The sequence below is a fragment of the Mobula birostris genome, chromosome 20 (genome assembly GCF_030028105.1).
Source record: "Mobula birostris isolate sMobBir1 chromosome 20, sMobBir1.hap1, whole genome shotgun sequence".
NCBI classification, from domain to species: Eukaryota; Metazoa; Chordata; class Chondrichthyes; order Myliobatiformes; family Myliobatidae; genus Mobula; species Mobula birostris.
Genome location: NC_092389.1, coordinates 46,099,503 through 46,123,713, shown reverse-complemented (window position 1 = coordinate 46,123,713; position 24,211 = coordinate 46,099,503). Strand labels below are relative to the sequence as shown.

At 45.0% G+C, this 24,211-nt stretch overlaps 1 protein-coding gene across 1 annotated transcript in view; it reads right to left on the bottom strand.

Moving 5' to 3' along the window:
- The window catches only part of LOC140184961 (F-box/LRR-repeat protein 6-like), a 58,707-nt gene that overhangs the window by 32,153 nt on the left and 2,343 nt on the right, over window positions 1-24,211 (bottom strand). The window contains exons 2-4 of the mRNA XM_072238203.1: window positions 12,889-12,976; window positions 3,314-3,895; window positions 865-1,023 (exon numbers count right to left, since the gene is read on the bottom strand). Of these exons, the coding sequence (XP_072094304.1) occupies window positions 865-1,023; window positions 3,314-3,895; window positions 12,889-12,976 (829 nt within the window). The remainder of the gene's footprint in view (window positions 1-864; window positions 1,024-3,313; window positions 3,896-12,888; window positions 12,977-24,211) is intronic.

Genomic DNA, 24,211 nt, shown 5'->3' with positions numbered 1-24,211 from the left:
AGGGAGAATCAAAAAATGGATCTGCAAGGACTCAGTGGGCCAAATGACCTTTGCTATTGTCTCTCTTACAGAGGTAGAATCCAGGTAAGAGGGTTGACAGGATTAAGGGGAGAATAAAACAGGATTAGTGAAAATAGGTGCAGACTCAGTGGGCCATAGGACTATGTTTAAAATACCGTATGAATGTTTGATGGCTCTGGGTCGGAACTCACTGGAGTTTAGAAGAATGGGGGGGATCTAACTGAAACTTAACAAATATGAAAGCCCTACATAGAGTGGATGTGAGAGGATGTTTCCTATAGTGGGGGAGTCTAGGCCTCAGAATAGAAGGATGTCCATTTAAAACATTGTTTTGCGGCAGCAGCACAATGCCAATACATAATATTTTACAATATGAAATACATACTGTACATAAAACAAATTAAATTAAATAAGTAATGGAAAAAGGGAGCAAAGAAAAAAGTAAAAAATAGTGAGTTTGTGTTCAGGGTCCATTCAGAATGTGGATGGCAGAGAAGAAGCTGTTCCTGAAACATCAAATATGTGTCTTCAGGCTCCTGTACCTCCTCCCTGATGGTAGGAATGAGAAGAAGGCATGTCCTGGGTGATGGGGGTCCTAAATGACTGATGCTGCATTGCCTTTTAAAGAAGTCCTCGATGCCCTCCTGGGGCATGACTCGATTCCTCTGCAGACTTGCAGTTCTTGTCCTCAAGTTTAAGTCCATTCAGAGACAGACCATTTCATCTCTCTTCACGGTACATCAGAGCCCTCATTTATGTCCCCCAGCTGAAAATACATCAGCTCTGACAACCCCAACCAATCATGTCAAAACCACTAATGACAACACTTTTGCCTTAACAAACCTGTTCTCTGTCAGCCAGCTTAAGGTGTTCTGGATTTTTTGCTGAACCGGTGGCTGCAATTTATTTCCAGGCCTGGCCCAGCAACGAGAGATGGTAACATTGCGCCACAGTGTGGGGGTTTCAGCGGCTGCGTTCCATAGCTGACACACTCGAGCCATTCTGTTTCAAAATGCAGGATCAAAGATCAGATCAAAAGAACACCTCAGCCAAAAGATAGAGATTAGCTTTAACTGTCACACGTAAATCCAAATGCATTGAAACAACCAACACAGTCCAAAGAAAATGTGTGGCCTACAAATGTCGCTCACTTCCAGTGCCAACAGAGCATGCCCATAACTTACTAACTCTAACCCGTACACCTTTGGGATGTGGAAGGGAAGTGGAACACCCAGAGGAAACACACAGTCACACGGAGAATGTACAAGCTCCTTGCAGGCAGTGGTGGGAATCGAATCCCCATTGCTGGCACTTTAAAGCACTGTGCTAACCACGCTACCATGCCATGTATATCCAGTCTGTAACTCTCAGGATGCAGCAGAGGCATTCTTGTTCTATCCAACTGTATGAAACAGAAATTTAAAGTCACCATCCCACCTCCAACTTCGAGCTCTCTCATGATCCTCCCACCTCCCAAATCCAGAGTACTCCCAAGTTCATTGACGGTACAGAACACCCAAAGGGTTAATTAACTAGTATAAACCTGGAGCACCACACACCAAGTGCTGGAGGAACTCAGCAGGTCAGGAAACATCTATGGAAATGAACACATTTGACGCTTTGGGCTAAGACCCTTCATCAGGACTGAAAAGGAAGGGGGAAGACGCCAGAATAAAAAGGTGGCAGGGAGAGAAAGGAGGACAAGCTAGAAGGTAATAGATGAAGCCAGGTGGGTGGGAAAGCTGAAGGACTGGAGAAGCAGGAATCTGATAGGAGAGGACAGTGGACCTTAGGAGAAAGGGAAGGAGGAGGTGATAGGTAGGTGAGAAGAGGTAAGGGGCCAGAGTGGGGTCTCGAAGAGGGAAGGGAGTGGGGAAAAGAAAAAAATGTGAAAAAAAAAGTTACCCGAAGGAGTAATTGATGTTCATGCTATCAGGTTGGAGGCTCCTAGACCTCCTCCACCCTGAGAGTGGCCTCATTGTGGCACATGTCAGAACAGGAATAGGGATAGGAATTAAAATGGTTGGTCACCAGGAATTTCTGCTTTGGCGAATGAAGTGAGGTCCCCAATGTATACTGTAGCTGAGTGGTGGAATCAAAGGGGAGCTAATGGGAGTGCAGGGAGAATGAAATAGGATTGGTTGTGGGATTGGCATCAATGAGTGTTTAATAATTAGCACAGACATTGGGACAAAATTCCTGTCCTTGTCTAAATTCTGTACTCATCACCATCCACCTCCCATGGGAACCAGTTACCACCCTACCCTCCCCTCCATCTCCAAATCCCACTTTCATCAGCCCTACACTCACATGCCACTAGTCACCACACATGTGCATCAATACCTCAACGCAGAACATAGAACAGTATATCACAGTATAGATCCTTTGGCCCACAATGGTGTGCTAAACTTTTAACCCACTAAGATCAATCTAACCCTTCCCTCCCACATAGTGCTCCATTTCTCAGTCATCCATGTACCTAAGAGTTGAGAGTCGAGTCATATAACACTACAGCACAGAAATAGGCCATTCAGCCCATCTAGTCCATGCCAAACTAATCTGCCTAGTCCATTGACCTGCACCCGGACCATAACCATCCATGTGCCTATCCAAATTTCTCTTAGGTGTTGAATTTGAACCCACATCTACCACTTGCACTGGCAGTTTGTTCCACACTTTCACCACCTTCTATGTGAAGTTCCCCCTCATGTTCCCCTTAAACATTTCACCTTTCACTCTTAACCTCTAGTTCTAGTCTCACCCAACATCAGTGCAAAGAGCCTGCTTACAAATTACCCCATCTATACCACTCATAATTTTATATACCTCTATCAAATCTCCCCTCATTCTCCTACACTTTAGAGAATAAGGTCCTGACCTGTTCAACCTTTCCCCATAACTCAGGTCCTCAAGTCCTGACAACATCCTTGCAAATTTTCTCTACACTCTAAATATTTCTAATGTATCTGCCTCTACCACCACCCACACATCCATGCATCTACCACTCTCCAAATAAAAAGCCTACCTCTGAAATACCCCTATACTTCCTTCCAATCACTTTAAAACTACGCCATTTCATATTCACCATTTGGCCCTGAGAAAAGGTCTCTGGCTGTCCACTCAATTTACGCCTCTTATCATCTTATACACCTCTATCAAGTCACCTCTCATCCTCCTTCACTCCAAGAGAAAAGCCCTAGTTCACTCAGTCTATCCTTATAAAACATGCTCTCTAATCTCGGCAGCAACCTAGTAGATCTCCTCCGCACCCTCTCCCACCTTGGCCCCTCACCTGCAGAGACTTGGTACAGCTCCTCTGGATGACACCACGTAACGGAAGATATGAACCAATACTTCAATCGGAAGCTGTTGACCCCACCGGTCGACTTCCTCTTCTTTCTGGTCCTCTGGTTCTGGATCTGTTGCTTTGTCCTGACCTTCAGCACGTTCGGAGCTGGTGCCCCTCATCTTTGTTTTGGGCAGAGAGAGATTCACCGCACGGGCATTAGGCGTCTTGTTCAGCCGGCAGTTGTTTCTCTTGCCACTTGACTTTCTGGGCCTGGGCCTCCTCTGCCCATTACCCCCATTGGAAGTCATCAGGAGCCTGTCACTGTCGGTCTCATGGACCATGTCATTAGTGCCATTGCACCGCCTTGTCCGCACCATTTTCTTCGCTGGCTTGGTTGTCACCCAGCTGCGTGATCCACCCCGACTTTCCACACTCCCTTCCCGTTTGCGAGATGCCTGCCTGGAGGTGTAGGGAGACAAACAGCCTCCTATCGGGGTGTCCCCTCTCAGTCCTCCTCGTGAAATACTTTGGCTGAACAAGTCCTTATCCAACAGCAAAAGCACAAAGGGGAACGTCACAGTGTCACTAGAGAAAGAAAAAAAAAATCATCATTTCACTGTTTGCTGACTGAAATCTCACCCGTGGCAGTGAGGTAAAATAGTATATAGAACAGGCCCTTCGGCCCACAGTATCTGTACCAACTACGATGCTGTTGCAGTGAGCGTCCATCATCGAAAGCCACTCCCTCGTGGTAGCCAGCGACTGGCCCATTTAAGAAGCATTGCAGTCCATTTCACCAGCTGCTGTTTAGCTGATGAGACCACGGCATCACTGGAGTTCACATCTAGCACATGGAAAGCAACCGCTCTCCTTTTGCTCTGTGGGTCACTGTGACCCAAATCACAGATGGTGCCACAGAAAGTGGAAGTTTGCTGCAGGAAGAGAGGGCCTTGCGCACAAGCAGTAGTAACAGAGTATAACTTGAAGGGTTTACTGAATGTTTAGTGCGTCTTACCTGGCAGATGACCAGGCTGGTTTAAGCTGACAGGAAGGCAACAGTAACTGAAATAACCACGCGTTACAACAGTGGTGTACTGAAGAGTGTCTCCGAACACACAGCTCGTTGAACCTCAAAGTGGACGTACTATAGCAACAGAAGACCACACACGTACAGAAACACACTTCGTATATTTGGATGCCACAGTGGCGTAGCGGTTAGTGCAAAGCAATGGCAGCTCAGGGTGTCGGAGTTTCAAGTTCAAATCCAGCATCATCCATACGCAATCTCTGTACGTCCCACACGTGGAATGTGTGGGTTTTCCCTGAGTGTCCTTCCTCAGTCCAAAGACATACTGTGTAGGTTAAATGGTCATTGTAAATTGTCAAGTGATTAGTTTAGGGTTAAATTAGGATTGTGGGGGTTACTGAGGCGGTCGGCTTGAAGGGCCGATTACACACCATCAGCAAAAGAGCTCCCAACCACTAAAGAATTTAGTCAATTTCTTTCTCTCACTCTCCTTTTTCTCCCTCTGTCCCTCTGAATACACCTCTTGCCCATCCTCTGGGCCCCGCCACCTCCTTGTCTTTCTTCCCGGACCTCCTGTCCCATGATCCTCTCGTATCCCCTTTTGCCTATCACCTGTCCAGCTCTTGGCTCTATCCCTCCCCCTCCTGTCTTCTCCTATCATTTTGGATCTCCCCCTCCCCCTCCAACTTTCAAACCCCTTACTCACTCTTCCTTCAGTCAGTCCTGATGTTGCTGGCACTTGAGGATCTGAGTTATAAGGAAAGATTGAACAGGTTACAGCTTTATTTCCTACAGTGTAAGAGAATGAAAGGAGATTTGATAGAAGTATACAAAATTACTTCTCAAGTCACCTTCTCAGAGTCAGCAGCTGCTTCATACACCTTTGCCTCTGCTAAGGCAGTCTCAACTTCACACTCCTCCTTGAACACACTCAATGTAGCTCCTACATGAGGTTTACCTATCAGCATTTCAACTTCACACTTAGCATGAGCTGCTCTCATTCTTGCTGCTTCAGCCTCGCTGGATTGGCTTGTGCAGCGGCTATGCTAGTTGTGATTTTGTCTGAGCGTTGCGAAGACATGACAGATGCGCCGCATTCTGACCTGATCCAGTGCTCGGTGATTGACGTTGCTGGAGTTAGAAGCTGACACTGTAGCATACGGCTTTCAGACACGTCTCCAGTCTGTGGCAATGGCTTTGAAGATGTGTTATATTTTCACTCTACTGCCCTCGCAGTGCCATGTGTGCAAAGCTGGGCAAAGCTGACTTAGACGGTGATGAGTCCACATATAACCAGAATCAGTCATGCTTTGTCATCACAACAGCCAATGCAGCTTCTGAAAGAATATGTCCAAATGCACTTTGGCTATGAAAAAGTCAGTGCTCCAGCTCTACAGGTAGAAGCTGTTCACACCATTCAGCCAACCTTTCACTTAGTCCAGGGATTGACAGTCATGGTCAAAACCCACAACATCCCCTTCTACAGTTTCAACACAGCACAGAGTTGCTACTGCTGCTAATCCCATCTGCACAGGCATGGACAGGCTGAGCTTCAATCCATCCGAGGACACATGTTGAGCAAACCAGTCTCCACAATATCCTCATTCAGGAGCTGCAGGTGCATTAGATTTGGCTTGGTATCTGGCTTGTTAAGACCTAATCATTGCAGGACTAAAAGTGAAAAAGGATCTAGCCGAGAGAAATCATCAGCAGCAGAACATTACATTCACAATGACCATAGGATTGGTTTCGACAGCACAGAACTGCTGTGCCATGCCAACGGCTTTGAGGCCACCTGGTGAAGGAAGCCTCTGAGGTAGAATGACAGAAAAAGAATTTTAACAAAGATGAAGGTCAAAAATCACTAAGCAATTACCATCAACAGATTACTTGCAATACCAGAGGAAACAACACACTGGACCATCGCTACACCACCATCAAGAATGCCTACCGTGCTATTCCATGCCCTCACTTCGGGAAGCCTGATCATCTGGATGTACTTTTAGTCCCTGAGTTTCGGCAGAGACTGAAAACTGCAGCACCAGCAGGAAGGACGAAGAAGGTATGGACAAGGGAAGCACAGGGGCACCTACAGGACCTCTTTGAACCGGGTGGACTGGACTGTATTCAGGCATTCATCTTCCAACCAGGATGAGCATGCTGCAGTTGTTTCCGACTTCATTAACCTGTGTGGATGAGTGTGTGCCGACAAAGACTTACTGTATATTCTCAAACCAAAAGCTGTGGATGAACCAGGGGGTACATCGTCTGCTGAAGTCTAGATCTGTGGCATTCAAATCTGGCAACCCAACCCTGTACCAGAAAACCCAGTATGATTTGTAGAGGGCTATTTCAAGGGCGAAGAGACAATTTCGAACGAGGTTGGAGGTGATATCAGCTGCACAACAACTCTGGCAAGGTTTGCAAGACATTACTTCCTGCAAAGTGAAACCCAATAGCACTAATGGCAGCGATGCTTCACTACCAGATGAACTCAATGCCTTCTATGCACACTTTGAAAGGGAGAACACAACTACAGCTGTGAAGATCCCTGCTGCACCTGATGACCCTGTGATCTCTGTCTCAGAGGCCGATGTTAGACTGTCTTTAAAGAGAGTGAACCCTCACAAGGCCAAAGGTCCCGATGGAGTACCTGGTAAGGCTCTGAAAACCTGTGCCAACCAACTAGTGGGAGTATTCAGGACATTTCCAACCTCTCATTGCTTCAGGCAGAAGTCCCACTTGCTTGAAAAAGGCAACAATTATCCCAGTGCCTAAGGAGACTAATATGGACTGCCTTAATGAGTGGTAGCACTCACATTGACAGTAATGAAATGCTTTGAGAGGTTGGTCATGGCTAGACTGAACTCCTGTCTCAGCAAGGACCTGGACCCACTGCAATTTGACTTATTGTGGTGATAGACAACGGCAGACGCAATCTCAATGACTCCCCACACGGCTTTAGACCACCTGGACAACACCTACATCAGGATGCTGTTCATCGACTACAGCTCAGCATTTAATACCATCGTTCCCACAATCTTGATTGAGAAGTTGCAGAACCTGGGCCTCTGTACCTCCCTCTGCAATTAGATTCTCCACTTCCTAACTGGGAGACCACAATCTCTGCAGATTGGTGATAATATATCCTCCTCGTTGACAATCAACACTGGCACACCTCAGGGGTGTGTGCTTAGCCCACTGCTCTACTCTCTGTATACACATGACTGTGGGGCTAGGCACAGCTCAAATACCATCTATAAATTTGTTGATTGTGGACTTCAGGAAGGGTAAGATGAAGGAACACATACCAATCCTCAGAGGGATCAGAAGTGGAGAGAGTGAGCAGCTTCAAGTTCCTGAGTGTCATGATCTCTAAGGATCCAACCTGGTTCCAACATATCGATGCAGTTATAAAGAAGGCAAGACAGCAGCTATATTTATTAGAAGTTTGAAGAGATTTGGCATGTCAACAAATACACTCAAAAACTTCTATGGTTGCACCGTGGAGAACATTCTGACAGGCTGCATCACTGTCTGGTACGGAGGGGCTACTGCACGGGACCAAAAGCAGCTGCAGAAGGTTGCAAATCGAGTCGGCTCCATCTTGGGTACTAGCCTACAAAGTACCCAGGACATCTTCAGGGAGTGGTGTCTCAGAAAGGCAGCGTCCATTATTAAGGACCTCCAGCACCCAGGGCATGCCCTTTTCTCACTGTTACCATCAGGTAGGAGGTACAGAAGTCTGAAGACACACACTCAGCAATTCAAGAATACCTCCTTCCCCTCCGCCATCTGATTCCTAAATGGACATTGAATCTTTGGACACTACCTCATTTGTTTTAATACACAGTATTTCTGTTTTTGCATGTTTTTTGGTAATCTATTCAATATATGCAATTGGTTTACTTGTTTATTTATTATTTTTTTTCTCTGCTAGATTATGTTTTGCATTGAATTGCTACTGCTAAATTAACAAATTTCACGTCACATGCCGGTGATAATAAACCTGATTTTGATTCTGAGTAACACTTGCAATTTTCCAATGATCCAGTACAATGCCAAAATCTATCGATTCTTGAAAGATCATTGTTAATACCTCCGCAATCTCCCCAGCTACTTCCTTCAGAACCCGAGGGTGAATTCCATCAGGTCCAGGAGATTTATCCAGCCACAGACCATTAACTTCCTGAGCACCCTCTCAGTCGTAATTTTCACTGCAATACTTCACTTCCCTAACACTCTTGAATGTCCGGTATACTGCAAATGTCTTCCTCTGTGAAGACTGATGCAAAATACGCATTCAGTTCCTCTTACAATATCTCCAGCATCATTTTCTATGGGTTCTATATCTACTCTTAACTCTCTTTTACCCTTTATATACTTAAAAAGGCCTTAGTATCTTTGATTTAGTCACCAGCTTCTTTCATAATTCATCTTTTCCTTCCAAATGACCTTCGTTTCTTTCTGAAAGTTATTAAGAAGCTTCCCAATCCTCTATTTTCCCACTAGCTTTGGCTTCCTTGTATGCCATCTCTTTTGTTTTCACTTTGGCTCTAACTTCACTGTCAGCCACGGTAATGTCCTTCTTCCTCTTGAAAATTTCTTATTTGAAATATATCTGTCTTACCCTTCCCCCATTTTTCGCAGAAACTCCAGCCACTGCCGCTCTACTGTCCTTCCTGCTAGTGTCCCTTTCCAGTCAACCCTGGCCAGTTCCCTTCTCCTGCCATTGTAATTTCCTGTATTCCACTGAAATACCGACACATTGATATTTAGCTTCTCTTTCTCAAATTTCAAAGTGAACTCGATCATATTGTGATCACTGTTCCCTACGGGTCCGTTAACCTTAAGCTCTCTTGTCACCTTCGGATCATTGTACAACAGACAATCCCCTGGCGGGCTCAACGACGAGCTGTTCGGAAAAGCCATCCCTTAGACAGTCTACAAATTCTCTCACTTGACGTACAGTACTGACCTGGTTTTCCCAATCCACTTTCTTGTTAAAACCCCCAACAATTATCGTGACATTGCCCTTCTGACACACCTTTTCTATCTCCTGCTGTAATTTGTAATCCACATCCCAGCTGCTGTTTGGAGGCCATTAGGGTCCTTTTACCCTTGCCATTGCTTAACTCAACCCCTAGATACTCTACACTCGTGGTCACCAACCTTTTTAAGCCCAAGATCCCCTACCTCGACCTTAGTGAAAGGCAAGATCTACCAACTGAATCGTTCAGAGAAAAAACAGCTCAGATTGTACTTCCAATTTGAGGCCTTTTGAGCTGATTGTATTTGAATTACACAAAATACTTCTGTTAAACTTTCAAATTAATTCAAAAAAGAAAACATTGTAACTAGCATATCAAACAGGCCATAGTTGCCTTTCTTTAAGAATATTACAATACTTCACATCTTTAATTCTAAGTTTCATTATTTAATTTTATTTCAACAGGAAAAATAAATGAATAAAGATTGACTGTTGCACTCAGTGTGATAAATGGGGCTGAATACTTTCTGCTAGTTCCTGAAATTTGGCTCATAACTACAGACAGCCAGTCTGAGACAGTCTGTGAGGTGTGAGTCAGTAAGACAGCTCCTGTACTTAGATTTAATAATTTTCATCTGTGAAAGTGGAATTTCACATGGTGAATTTGACCCGAAGGAGGCATTGACTTTGAGTACTATAAAACCAACGTGCACACCGCTCATTGCTGGGGCCCCATCAGTAGTAATTGCCACCAGTTTATGAATGGGGATGTCATTTTCACAGACATATTTTTTAAACTCATTGTAAATATCCTCACCTCTCGTTCTCTCCTTTAATTGCAAAAGAGTGAGGAAGTCCTCCTTTGCTGTAAAATCCTGGAAAGCCATTCTGACAAATACAACAAGCTGAGCTGTTTGCATTACATCCAGGGATTCATCGAACTGTAGTGAAAAATATCCACGTCCTCTGACAGTGATTCTACCCCCCTTGTCACTGTTGCAGGGCCAAGCGGTATATTATGTATTGCGGTTGTGATGTCGTTTTTGTTTTTAAAGTCATTAAAAACAGTCTCTGCGGTAATTGCCATTGCTTCCTTGAATAAAAATCGCCATCTGTAAAAGGCTTCTTGTGTTCCAGTGGTCCCCAACCTCTGGGCTGCTGACCGATACATTGCCACGAAGAATGCAGGGGTGCAGCGATAGTCGGAACACACCCAGCACTTCTTTAAGAAAAGCCAAAATAAAGATCATCTGGGCCGACATTAGGACATTAATTAGGGTGGCACTTAATTAATTAGCTTGTTTATTTTGGTTTTTTCTGGTGGTTGGTGTTGTGGTGCCGCTCCAGATTCCCTCTTTTAGTCTGTGCTTGTGTTTGGTGGCACAACATACATACACACTTGTCTTTCACCAAGGTAAACAGAAATTCCTCTTCCTATTCTGGATGGAATTTGTACGTTTTCGCCTTCTTTCGCGTAGCCTCCGCCATGCTATCAGGATATCACCAGCGTGTGTTGTACCAATGTGTACCAAGACATCAGGCTGCACCCTCTCCCTTCAGATACGCTGCACCCGATCCGAGACATCCCATACCATCGCACCTGGGAGGTAACACACTATGTTACCAGCCAGCTATCTATCCTGGAAGGCAAGCTTTCACAATGCTGTGGAAGGACTAAGTCTTAAACTTAGTGAAGAGCTGGACCTTCTCTGTAATTGGCTTGGCTTCCAACATGCCACAAGGGTTAAGGCAGTGTACACTGCTAATGCAGCTCTGGGTCTAAAAATGCTGGGGCAGAGGCTGGTCAATCGAAGAATGTCTTTTCAGCAGTCTCGACAACTTTCCAAAGCTCTCACACAGAACGGTGGGAGCTACTGGAACGTGCGGATCTGTCGTTGGAACTACAACCAACAAAAAATGAGGGTTACCTACCAGGACTGAATTTCTCAGATGCTGTAAGAGGAATGAACCCCACAGTGGAGAAGTGAAACAAGATGAAATTCATCTGCCGATACACAAACGTTGAAATTACCCTAGTTCTATCCGTTTAACTTCTGGCAACACCTCATTCAAAGAGAGGTCATCAGCAGAAAGACGGAAAACCAAAACCCCTATCACGATCAATAAAAAGAAATAGAAAGCTCTGCCACAGACAATTACCCGTCCATAAGAAACTTCACTCCCTAAAGGAAATGCAGCGGTTTCAGAGAAAAACCACTGGCAGCCTGGCAGCACTTTCTAAAAGAGCACTCAGTATGTTTCACATCTTGTGCTTCAATGGGACACCAAAGGACGGTAAGGCTATCATACACTGCACTGAGAGCAACAGTGACCAGGACATATCAGTGCTACATTTAGGGCCAGTACCTTGGCTTCTACCGGTTCCAGCATACCCACAGCAGAGTACGGTGAGGAGCCAGATGATCGTCCGTCAGATGTAGCTACTTCTCAGGCACAGAGGTATGTGGGAAAGGGTTCCAAGGCAACCGGAGAAGATAACTTCACTTGCCCCATCACTGAACTATTCCCACATCCTATGGACTCACCTTCAAGGATTCTTCATCTGTTCTTGATATTTATTGCTAATTTATTATTGTGATTGTTTCTTGTCTGTTTCTTTGTTTGTACTTGCAGTCTGTTGTTTTTTTTTTGCTCATAGGCCATTGTCCGTCCTGTAGGGTGTGGTCTTTTATTGAATCGATTGTGTTTCTTGCATTTACTGGGCTTGCCCACAAGAAATGAATCTCAGGGTTGTATATGGTGATAAATATGTACTTTGTTAATAAATTTACTTTGAACTTTTTCCCCCCTCGGCCCTTTAACAGCAGTGTGACGAACTCACTAAGTGTGTTATCCACAACATTCCCAGCATCGCAGAAGCTCTAAAGCAGAGGTTCCCAACCTGGGTGTACAGACCCCTCAGTTAACGGTGGGGGTCCGTGGCATAAAAAAAGTTGGAAACCCCTGATCTAAAGTGAATCCATGCACAGATCCAGGGCCGTCACGTGGACTGTCAGGGGCTGCACACACACAGTCATCCGGGACTCCAATACCCTCCCTGAGTTTCCACATTGCACAGGAGAAGCACGATACAGAACTGAGCTCATCTGCAATAACTAAAAAGCTTTTGAGGGTGGAAGGAAAGACAAAAAGAATGAACCTACGCTCACCTCAATGTTACTCACCTCCTCACCAAAGTCCACACTATGACAGCCATCAGGACTCAGATTAGAAATCAACCCTCTCCAACGGGCCACTGTGCGTGACCCTACTTCTTTTTATTGGCTGCTAGTACTTAGCCAATCATCTATTAATTGACAGGTGACATGGTAGCGTACCAGTTAGTACAAAGTTATGACAGCTCAGGGCATTGGAGTTCGGAGTTCAATTCACCCCGTGAACTGCGGGCGGTTCAAAGACCTACCGGATAGTAGGTTAATTGGTCATTGAAAGTCGTCCTGTGATTAAGGTGGGTTGCTGGGTGGTGCAGCATATTGGGCCGGAAGGGCCTGTTACGCACTGTATCTTTAAATAAATAAAATTAACAATCAGCTGACCCACCTCTTTTCCTGCGAGTGAAATTCTCGCACAGGCAACAAGAATCGCTTCTTTTCAATTTTCCTGTTCTTGCTCTGTCCCGGGCCGGGTCCTGCGAATGAAACTTAATAATAAAACAGAAAGATGTTCCTCTTAGCCTTGGCCTCAGAGCCAAAGCCTCAGCTCCCTCCTCTAACCCTGTCCACTCAGACTGCAGCTGCTCCCAGAATAGCTGTGCCACTTAATCCCAACTTTTTATTGGCCCTAGGGAAACACACAACCAAGGAGGCTTGTTCTTTTCAATGTTTTCCACTGCTATTCACAATCCTTCAAGTCCTCAGGCAACATCTATGGGATGAGAAACAGAGTTAAAGTTTCACAGGTGCAAGCACCTCGACCTCAACGAGAAAAGAGCAATAATAAAGAAAGTTAAGATGCAGAGAAGGCAGCAGGATGAATGAGAAGGACAAAGGTGAAGGTCTGAGAAAAAGGTGAAGCCAAGCTAACCCTGCCGCAAAGAGTCATAGAGATCTGACACCTGACCAGGTTCATTTCCTAATACCAGATCAAGTACAGCCTCTCCTCTTGTAGGCTTATCTACATATAGTGTCAGGAAACCTTCCTGAACGCACTTAACAAACTCCACCCCATCTAAACCCCTTGCTCTGGGGAGACACCAATCGATACTGGGAAAAATAAAATCTCCCATCACGACGACCCTGTTATTACTGCACCATTCCAGAATTGTCTCCCTATCTGCTCCTCGATGTCCTTCTTGAAGCTGTTCACCCTCTCAACTCCAGATCCGTTGATGTCAATAGGCCTGTCTCTATTTCTCCTGTAGTCCACAACCACCTCCTTTGTTTTTGCAACATTGAGGGAGAGGTTGTTTTCTTGACACCACTGTCAGGCTGATGGCTTCTCCTCTGGAGGCTGCCTCGTTATTATTTGAGATAGGGCCAATCAATGTAGTATCATCTACAAATTTAATTAGCCAGTTGGAGCTGTGGACGGCAACACAGTCATGCGTGTACGGACAGTAAAGGAGGGGGCTTAGGACACAGCCCTGGGTGGCTCCTGTGTTGAGGGTCAGAGGGGCAGAGGTGAGGGAGCCCACTCCTACTACTTGCCAGCAATCTGACAGGGAAGTCCAGGATCCAGCTGCACCAGGCAGGTGAAGGCCGAGGTCTCTGAGCTTCTTGTCAAGCCTGGAAGGTATTACGGTGTTGAATACTGAACTGTAGTCCAAGAACAGCGTTCTCACATAAGCATCCCTATTCTGCAGGAGTGTAAGGATGGTGTGTACAGCTGTGGCTATTGCGTCACCTGTCCATCGGTAGGCGAATTGTAGGGGGTCCAGTGTGGTTGGTAGCATGCTGCAGATGTAGCCCTTGATTGGCCTCTTAAAGAGATAAGAGACCAGAGTGGGGAATAGAAGAGGGAAGTGTAAAGGAAAAAATAAAAATAGCAGCAGGAGAAATCGATGTTCATGCCATCAGATTGGAGGATACCTAGACAGAAGCTGAGGTGTTGCCTCTCCACCCGGAGGGGGTCTCATTGTGGCAGAAGAGGAGGCCGTGGGCCGACGTGTCAGAATAGGATCGGGGATGGGAATTCCAAAGGAAAGGTGGGAAATACTGACTGAGATTAAACAATCTAAGAGAGAAAATACTGATGGTGTTTGAAGGCAGATAAATCACTGGGCCTGCATGAAATCTAACCCAGACAGCGGAGGGGCTCGTTCCATTAGAGCAGAAGGACCTTTCCGGACCTGCCTCTCGGTCTTTTTTTGCACTACCTTACTTCCCATTTTTCTATTTTCTATCTATGATTTATAATTTAAATGTTTAATATTTACTAATTTTAATATCTTTAATATTTAATATGTGTGAAGCACAGAACCAAATATCGCTGTGATGATTGTACGTTCTAGTACCAAATGCTTGGCGACAATAAAGTAGCATGGGGTAAAGAAGAAGAAGAAGAAGAAGAAGATTTTTATTGTCATTGTTGTGGAGCAATGAAACACAGTTTAGCAGCTCAACGTTTTGCAGCATGACAAGAATATATACATAAAATAAACTCTAAAACCTCAGGAGTGCAGTCCAAAATTAAGAATATATGGATGGGGGAGGGGGGGTAGGACTATTGCACACCTGCCATTCCTGGAAGTGTGATGCATTTAGCTGCCGCCGTCTTGGTGGGGGGACAGGAGAAGGGAAGGGGGTGTTATACATTTCACTGCTTGTGGGTAGAAGCTGCTAAGGAGTCTCTTTGTTTTCATCCTTAATGCTCTGTATCTCTTCCCAGAAGGTAGAGGGGAAAACAGGTGATGTCCAGGATGAGTGGGATCCTTTGAAATACAAGTAGCCTTCTTTTGAAGTCTGCCAGTATAAATGTCTCTGAGGGAGGGTAATGTTGTGCCAATAACCCGCTCTGCTACCCTCACCACCCACTACAAGTCCTTCCTGTTCTGTTCTGTGCAGCTGGCAAACCACACTGCACAGCAATACGTCAGGAGGCTCTCTATAGTTGTCCGATAGAAGTTGATCAGTAGGTGATGAGGGAGGAGAGCGTGCTTTAGTTTCCTTAGGAAGTAGAGCCTCTGTTGGGCCTTCCCCACCTGATAAGAGATATGGGCAGTCCAGGTGAGGTCAGCCGAGATGTGGACGCCGAGGAACTTGAAACTCTCTACTCTCTCCACCTCTTTCCCGTATATGTGCAGAGCAGAGTGTTCGACGCGCTTTGATTTCCTGAAGTCTACTATCAGCTCCTTGGTTGAAGAAGGTGCAGATGGTCACAAGTTCAAGTTTATTGTCTTTCAACTGTCAGTATGTGTACCACCAAACAATGTGATGTCTGTGCAACATAGTACATATAACTCACACACCTAACACTTCAAATAACATTACCACAAATAAATTAACAAATAATAAGGTGCATATATGATACAAGTTAAAAAGTAAACAGTATAGTGCTGCTGGCACTTCATATTGTGAGGAAACCTGGGTGGTGACAGGGAGATCTGTATTCCTACGGGTTGGGGGGAGGGAGATTTTCCCATCCTAATTCCAATGCTGTGGTACCTCCTGCCTGATGGTAGGTCGAAGAGATTGTTGGACAGATAGGAGAGACCAATGGCAATGCTAAGGGCCCTGCGTACACAGCGCTTCTGATAAATATCTCTGATGGGTGTCAGAAAGGCCCGGATGGTCTTTGATGACAGGGTGAAGTAGGGGAAAGGATGCCACAGGGCAAGGAGTGGGTTATTGAAGGACGGACTGGAGGTCCATAGAGGGGAGGGTAGCACAGTAACCATGGCAACAAAGACTTGACTTTACAGGCACCGCCCACTCCTCTAAGGCGACATCCTCATCTTCATCCTTATCCTCTACTGCCGTCCAAAGCTCACCCTCCGACCGCCGTCCCTCTGATCCCGCACTCACTCCACTCACTCCCTCAGGCGTCGCCACACTGAAACTTCCCGCCGTACGCCGCCTCTCTTACTAACCCGATAAATGGTTCTAGGTTCCGCCCACACCTCAAGACAATTGGCTCTGTCACCACAGCTCCACGAATAGGAAACCAGGGTCCTGCAGATCTATTGGTCCAACTCTCCCGTCAATCACCAGACGCCGGCGGCCGCTCGCGATCAAGTGGGGTTGACACCTTTAAAAGGACGCGCGACTTTCTTTTCAAACTGGCAGTGAGACGCTTTAAAACATATATGTTGTTTTGAATTTGCGTAACGCGTGTGACACAAAGCAAAACGCTGACGTTTATGTTTTATTGTGCTGCTTATTTGCATGAACAGCCACTGCTAGAGGCATTTTGAATCATCTCGGCTGTAAATTATTAAACGTACCATTTAATTTATTGTTTCATTTTACTTAATAGCTCTTTAGAGGTTTGGTAAACGGATTCTTGGCTGTTCTAAATTTGTAATAGCGACATCCAGTTCTCATTTGGGGGGCGGGGGCATTAACTGAGAGGCTGTCACAAACACACATATCCAAGGTACAAATACCATGACAAATGTTTTTTTTACAGCAGCAGCACGCTAAATTACAAACATAAATGTTGCATGAAATTATGGAATCCCTCCAAAAGTCTCTTTGAACCCCAACCATCAGGCAGGAGGTATTGGACAAGGACTGTTGGGATGGGAAACAGGTTCTTTCTCCAAGCCATGAGACTACCGAACTCTCTGCCACATCACATATAAATAAAGCGCACGTACTTTTAAATTGCCTATACTCATGCCTTATTGTTTGTTAATTTATTTATGGTTGTGGAACTTCATGTGTGAATGATATGTATGGTGTTTTACAGTTTGGTCTGGAGGAATATGGTTTCATTTGTCAGTATACATGTGTACAGTTGAATTACAATAAACTGAAATTGAACTTAAATTTGAATTATGAAATTATGGATCTGGTGCTCCCAACATAGTGGTACAATTATGAAGAAGAGTTGCAGGTGAATGGGAACCAGAGTGCCAGAACAGATAGTGGAGAGGTTGGGGAGACAGATGTTGATAATACATAAGACTAAGTCAGGAATCAAAAGGTTGAGCAGAGTGCGACTACAGTCCTAAACTGCACATATTTCAATGCAAGAAGTATCGTAGGAAAGGCAGATGAGCTCAGTGCATGGATCAACACATGGAATTATGACATTGTGGCCATTAGTGAGACTTGGTTACTAGTAGGGCAGGACTGGTGGCTCAATATTCCGGGGTTCACTTGTTTCAGATGCGACCGACAGGAGTGATTAAATGGGGAGCGGTAGCAGTACTAGCCAGGGGAGATGTCACGGCAGTGCTCAGTCAGGACAGGCTGGAGAACTTGTCCAGTGAGGTGTCAGGGGTGGAAATGAGAAATCAGACAAGCATGACCATGTTAATAGGCTATATTACAGACCACCTAACAGTCCGAGGGATTTAGAAGAACGAATTTGTAAAGAGGTTGCAGACTTGCAAGAATAATAAGGTTGTTATATTAGGTGATTTTAAGTTTCCACATATTGACTGGGACTTCCATACTGTAAAGGACTGGATGGGATAGAGTTTGTTGTATGTGTTCAGGAACGTTTCCTTCCTCAGTACGCAGAAGTCCCAATGAAAGTGTGCGATACTTGACCTGCTATTAGGGAATGACAGGGAGTTTGTGTAGGGGAACAGTTTGCATCTAATGATCACAATGCCATTCGTTTCAAAACAAATATGGAAAAACATAGGTATGGTCCACAGGTGAGATTCTAAATTGGACAAAGGACAATTTTGATGATATCAGGAAGGATCTGGCAAATGTGGATTGGGGCAGGCTGTTTTCTGGCAAAGGTATACTTGGTAAGAGGGAGGCCTTCAAAAGTGAAAATTTAAGACCACAAAACTTGTATACTGTCAGAATAAAATAGGGAACCTTGGTTTTCAAAAGATATTGAGGCCCTGGTTAAGAGACAAAAAGGGAGGTGCATTGCAGGTATAGGCAAGTAGGAACAAATGAGGTGCTTCTGGAGTACAAGAAATACAAGAGAACACTTCAGGAAGAAATCGGGAAACTAATTCCTGATGAGGTTTCTGCCAGGAGCCAAAGTGAAGCAGAATCCTAAGGGATTCTACAGTTATGTTAAGAGCAAAAGAATTGCAAAGGACAGAATTGGTCCTCTGGAAGACCAGAATGGTAATCCATGTGTGGAGCCCAAAGGGATGGGGAGATCTTAAATGAATTTTTTTTGCATCTGTATTTACTCAGGAGTTGGAAACCCCCAAGTGAGGCAAAGTGACACCAGCTGCATGGGGTCTACAGAGGAGGAAATGTTCACAGGCAGATTAGGGTGGATAAATCCCCAGTGCCTGACAAAGTGTTCCCTCAGATCCTGCGGGAGGGAAATGCAGAAATTACTAGGACCCTAGCAGAGATATTTAAATTATTCTTAGTGACAGCTGTGGATCTGTCAGAGGATTGGAGGATAGCCAATGTTGTTCCATAGTTTAACAAAAGCTCTACAAATGAACCAGGAAATTATAGGCCAGTGAGTCTGACATCAGTTGTGAGAAAGTTATTGGAAGGCATTCCAGGGGACAAGATATACAGGTATTTGGATAGACGTGACTGATACCATTGTTCAGCATTTCCCCTTCTGGTTACATTTCTTTGAATGATTCCGGAATCTACTCTGGTACCGAATTACAGTTTTTGAACTTGGATTATCGGATTGATTAACTCTTATTTACAAATTTGTATGGAGTATTTATCACCTCTGGGTGTAAGTAGGGCTGAACATGTTGGCCTGCCATCCTTTTTTCTTTTTCTATTTTGATCTTAGCTACCGTACTTTAACTCTCGACATTCCTGGTTCCCTTTGTTCTATCAGCACTTAATAAAATAATTGTGAAGAAACAAGTTCAAAGTTCAAAGTAAATTTTTAATCAAAGTACATATATGTCAGCATAAACCAATCTCCATATCCATTTTCTTGCAGGCAATCGCAATTTTATGCCTTTATCCTGAGAGAACGAGACATAAAACTTCGAAGAACCTTGAATGAGAATCGTCAGAATCCAGCAACACGTATATCTAAAAATGAATAAATAAAAATAGAATAAAAATTGTTAAGACTACAGCTGGAGGTCATGGGTTAAGAGTGATAGGTAAAATGTTTAAGGGGAACATGAGGGGAAACATCTTCACTCAGAAGGTCGTGAGAGTGTGGAATGGGCTGCCAGCACAAGTGGTGGTTTTGACTTCATTTAAGGGGTTTAGATAGGTACGTGGTTGGGAGGGGTATGGAGGCCAATGGTTCCAGTGTAGGCCAATGGGTTGAGGAAGTTTAAGTGGTTCAGCATGGACTACATGGGCAGAAGGGCCTGTTTGTGTGCAGGTTTTCTATGACAATAAATGAATATAGAAGTGGCAGGATATGTTGCGATTGTACTTGGTGAGGTCTCACTTGGAATATAGTGTTCAGTTTTAGTCACCCTTTAATAGCAGACATCCCACTTCTCCTGGAAGTTCCGGGACTCTCCCGCACAGTGGCAGCGCCAGAGATTTCTTCTTGCTGGTGCTACGGAGGGGCTGAATTATTCAGTGATGGTGCTGAGGGATGCACTGTATGGTAATATGTATTCACAAGACCAGATGCGAAGCGTTAAAAAGCCAGTTTCAAGCATTATGTGACTACTATAAATGCCTCTTTTGATTCACAAGCAACAGCAATTGGTAAATATAATATAGAAGTGAACTGTGACAGTGTCAACAGCATCAAACACAACCCGGGCTACACAGAGCATAAACAAAAAAAACAAACAGAGCATCCGAGCAACAGCGCACAACATCAATCACGCACCAATTCCGCAATCAGAACCGTCTTTTCATTTCAGTCAGAAGTCTGTCTATAACCGGATAGAAACAGTGATTGCGAAGGTCATCAGAGTATGTGACAGGTGTGCGTTCAGTTTGGGCCTCAACAACAAAATCATGTCGGCGGTGGGATGGCTGGGCCTGTCTCCTTTCATGTGGTCTGCTCTGTATACCGGCCTTGACGCACAGGTCCCTAGCTCTTGTCTGAATTTCACTCTATGATTCCTCTCTCCGTTTTGCTGAGATTGCATGGATAACAGACTGAGCCAAGTCCACAGCAGATGAAAGCTCCAAACTGGGAGATTGTAGCTGGTCTGACATGAACTTGGTGACTCGGAATAAGTACTCAATCAGAGTGAGAAGTAAAGCAAACTGCTCATCAATCAGTCCATTTACAGCTCTGGCCTCTGTTTTCCTCCGTGCATTTGGTTGACCTATAATATCCTGCAGTGTAGCTAGAATGGCAGGGAGTGATTTCCTAATGGCCCACAAAGCTGTATACTGCCATGCCCAGCGTGTATCTGACAATTTCTTCAACTCCACGGGCTGTGCAGTTGATTCCAGTTCTCTCTGTTTCTTCATTAAAAGATCATGGGCAACAGAGTTTGGAATGAAGTTGTAAAGCAGCTGCACAGATTCAAAAAACTCACCCATTTGTGGTACATTGCTCACAACATCCACTAAAACAAGGTTAAGTCTGTGAGCATGGCAGTGTATATATAATGCTTGTGGGACCTCTTTCCTGAACCTCTCTTGTACCCCGTTATTGCACCCAGACATCACTGCCACCCCGTCATAACACTGACCTATACACGCATTCTTATCAATAACACACTGGGCGAGTGTGTTCAATGCTTTTAAGAAGCGACTCTGTGTCCAACCCTTCTGCTGGAGTGAAGTGCAAGAATTCTTCAAGCACTGTTTCGTTATTCAAATACTGCACCACCACTGATATTTGCTCTTTTTACTCAAGTCTTTACTTTCATCCACCATGATGGCAAAATGTCCAGCCTCCTTGATTTCTGCACTTATTTGAAGTCTGACCATATCTGCCATAATACCCATAATATCATTTTGGATATCGTGGTGGGTTTTATTTGCATTTCCAGGATTGGCCTCTTTTTTTTTTTAGCTATAGTCTTATCAAACTTCCCAATTACACTGAGCAACTCAACAAAGTTTCCCCTATTGCCAGATCCATCATTCTCCCGGTGTCCCCGCTGGGCAATGCCTTGGCACGCAGTATAGCGTAGAGACTCAACTACTGCTCTCATATGCTCACGATTTTCTTGGACAATCTTTGCATGTCCTTTATCAAGCATATTTCCCAATCTTGAACTGTCTTGTTTTCTCAATCTGAATTCGGCTCGTGCCTCCATCGCAAACTTATGAGCTGCACCTACGCGGTGGGTTTTGAAAGCTGTTGTAGCTTTCCGCCAGTTACGGTAACCGGTGACAGTGAAGGTAGACTCAGAATGGAACCCATGTCCTCCACACAGGAAATGCCTGCATGCGAAGCAGAGTGTAGCATCTTTTGTGACTGAATATTCCAGCCAGGAGTACAGGTCAAACCAGCCACGAATAAAACTCCTTTGCTGATTGCCAAACTGTTGGGAAGGGTACTTTTACAATGCTGGCCGATGGGGTCCTTCCTCAGGCTGCTGGCTAACGTCGCTAACAGTATTCCTACTCGCACTAACAGCAGCTTCATCCACGTTCTCTTCCGAATCTCGCTCCATTTCTTGTTCCTCTACTTCACCCTCACACTCCTTCGATGAACTGCTGTCGTCCTCATCCCCACTTACTTCTTCCTGCATGTCACTTTCAATTAAGACATGCTCAGGCTGATTCCTCTGGATGAGGTCGTTTTCTGACTAAAAATCGATCTATTTTTCACGCCGGCCAAAATAATGCACGTGCCAGGCCGACGCTAGCTTGTAAAAGCACAATGTGCGCGTGTGGCATCCGTTAGTCTCGCGAGACCACGGATCTGCGCCTGGATGTATACTATCAATCTCTCGCGTGAGAGTGAGTGACATCACCACCTTGAGTGATCTTAGATCAGCTTAACTGATCTGAGGTCAGCAACGGCAAGACATTGATAACGAACGAATAAGCAGAAGTGTAGAGTGGATCTGAGAGAGTTTTTAACTTTATTGCTGCGTGGGTGCTATGGTAATTGGGGGCGCTGTTTCACTAGATCAGCTGGAAAAACAAGCTGTGTTCAAAACTATACAGAGAAAGCAAAGCAGCTGCAGTTAATTTCTTGGTGGTGCTATGGTGGGACTACTGCAATTTTTGCTGGACCTTAGTGCCGCCCCTACTCCCGCATATTGATAGTGGCTCCTTGACGCCCGCAAAATATATACAATATTCCCGAAATGATTTTTTTGAGAGCCAGTGAGTAAGAGGGGGAGGGGGTGGGGTAGAGGTAGAGGGAGAGGGAGAGGGAGAGGGAAAGGGAGAGGGAGAGGGAGAGGGAAAGGGAGAGGGAGAGAGAGGGAGGGAGGGAGAGAGAGGGGGAAGAGAGAGAGAGAGAGAGAGAGAGAGAGAGAGAGAGAGAGATGGGGAGGGAGGGGGAGAGAGAGGGGAGGGGAAGAGGGGGAAGAGAGGGGGAGAGGGGTGGAGACGGAGATGGGGGGAGAGAGAGAGAGAGAGAGAGAGACTGAGAGCGAATCATAGGGGTCAAAAATAATGACAGTTTTGCTCGCTGCACTGTTTGCAACAATGACTTTGCTGTTGCCCATGGTGGGTTAAATGACTGTAAAAGACATGGTGTGGTGAGTTTAACAGGTGTCATTTGTTCATTAGCATAGCTAACGTTATTTAAACTAGCTGGCCAGCTGCTAAGGAGCTACTCTATTGATGTCCTATGTGATGAGGCCAAATTCCCTGTAGTTAGAGGAAGGAGGAATTCACTTCCCAGCTTCTCACTTCATCCACCCACCTACTTTACCCCTCACCTGGCTTCATTTGGTCAGCCAGCCTGTCCTCCTTCTCCTCCACCCACCTTATTATTCTGGCTTCTTTTTCCTTCCATTCCAATGCTGATGAAGGGTCTTGGCCTGAAACACTGACTGTTTATTCCTCTCTGTAGATATTGCCTGACCTGCTGAGTTCATGCAGCATCGTGTGTGTTATTATATCTACTACCTGTTGTATAACAAAAAAGTTTCCCCTCAGGTTCTTATTAAGCTTTTTACTCACCCCTGCACTATTTTTCCATTCCCCATTCTGGTTCCCCTCTCACCCATTCTACTCTCCTCACCTCCCTCTGGGTCCCCTCCTCCTTCCCTTCCTTCCATGGTCCACTCTCCTCTCCTATCAGATTCCTTCTTCTTCAGCCCTTTACCTTTTCCACCCATCTGCTCATTTATTCCAGTTTCTTTCCCCTTCTTTTCCAGTCCTGATGAAAGGTCTCCACCTGAAACATCGGCTGTTTACTCCTCTCCATTGATACTGCCTGACCTGTGAGGTCCTGCGGCATTTTGTGTGTGTGAATATGATTTTGCAGAATCTCTTGCAGAGCCAGTTACCAGAGTCAGTGGATGAGGCAAACACATTAGATACATCTAAGAACGATGTGGACAGGTATATGGATGTCAGGAATTTAGAGGTATGTCGACTAGGTGTCGTGTTAGGGTAGCTATTAGCACAATGCCATTACCCCCTGGGGCACCGGAATTCAATCTCAGCGTCCTCTGTAGTCCTCCCCATGGAATTAATAAAAATTATTTATTTTATAAATATACTTTTAAAACATGGTGAGAAATGGGATTAGATTGAATATATTCAAGGAAGGTTAGCTAGGAAGGTTCAATCATTAGGTATTAATATGGAAGTAGTAAAATGGATTCAGCAGTGGCTGGATGGGAGACGCCAGAGAGATGTGGTGGATAACCGTGTGTCAGATTGGAGATCGGTGTGTAGCGGTATGCCTCAGGGATCTGTACTGGGTCCAATGTTGTTTGTCATATATATTA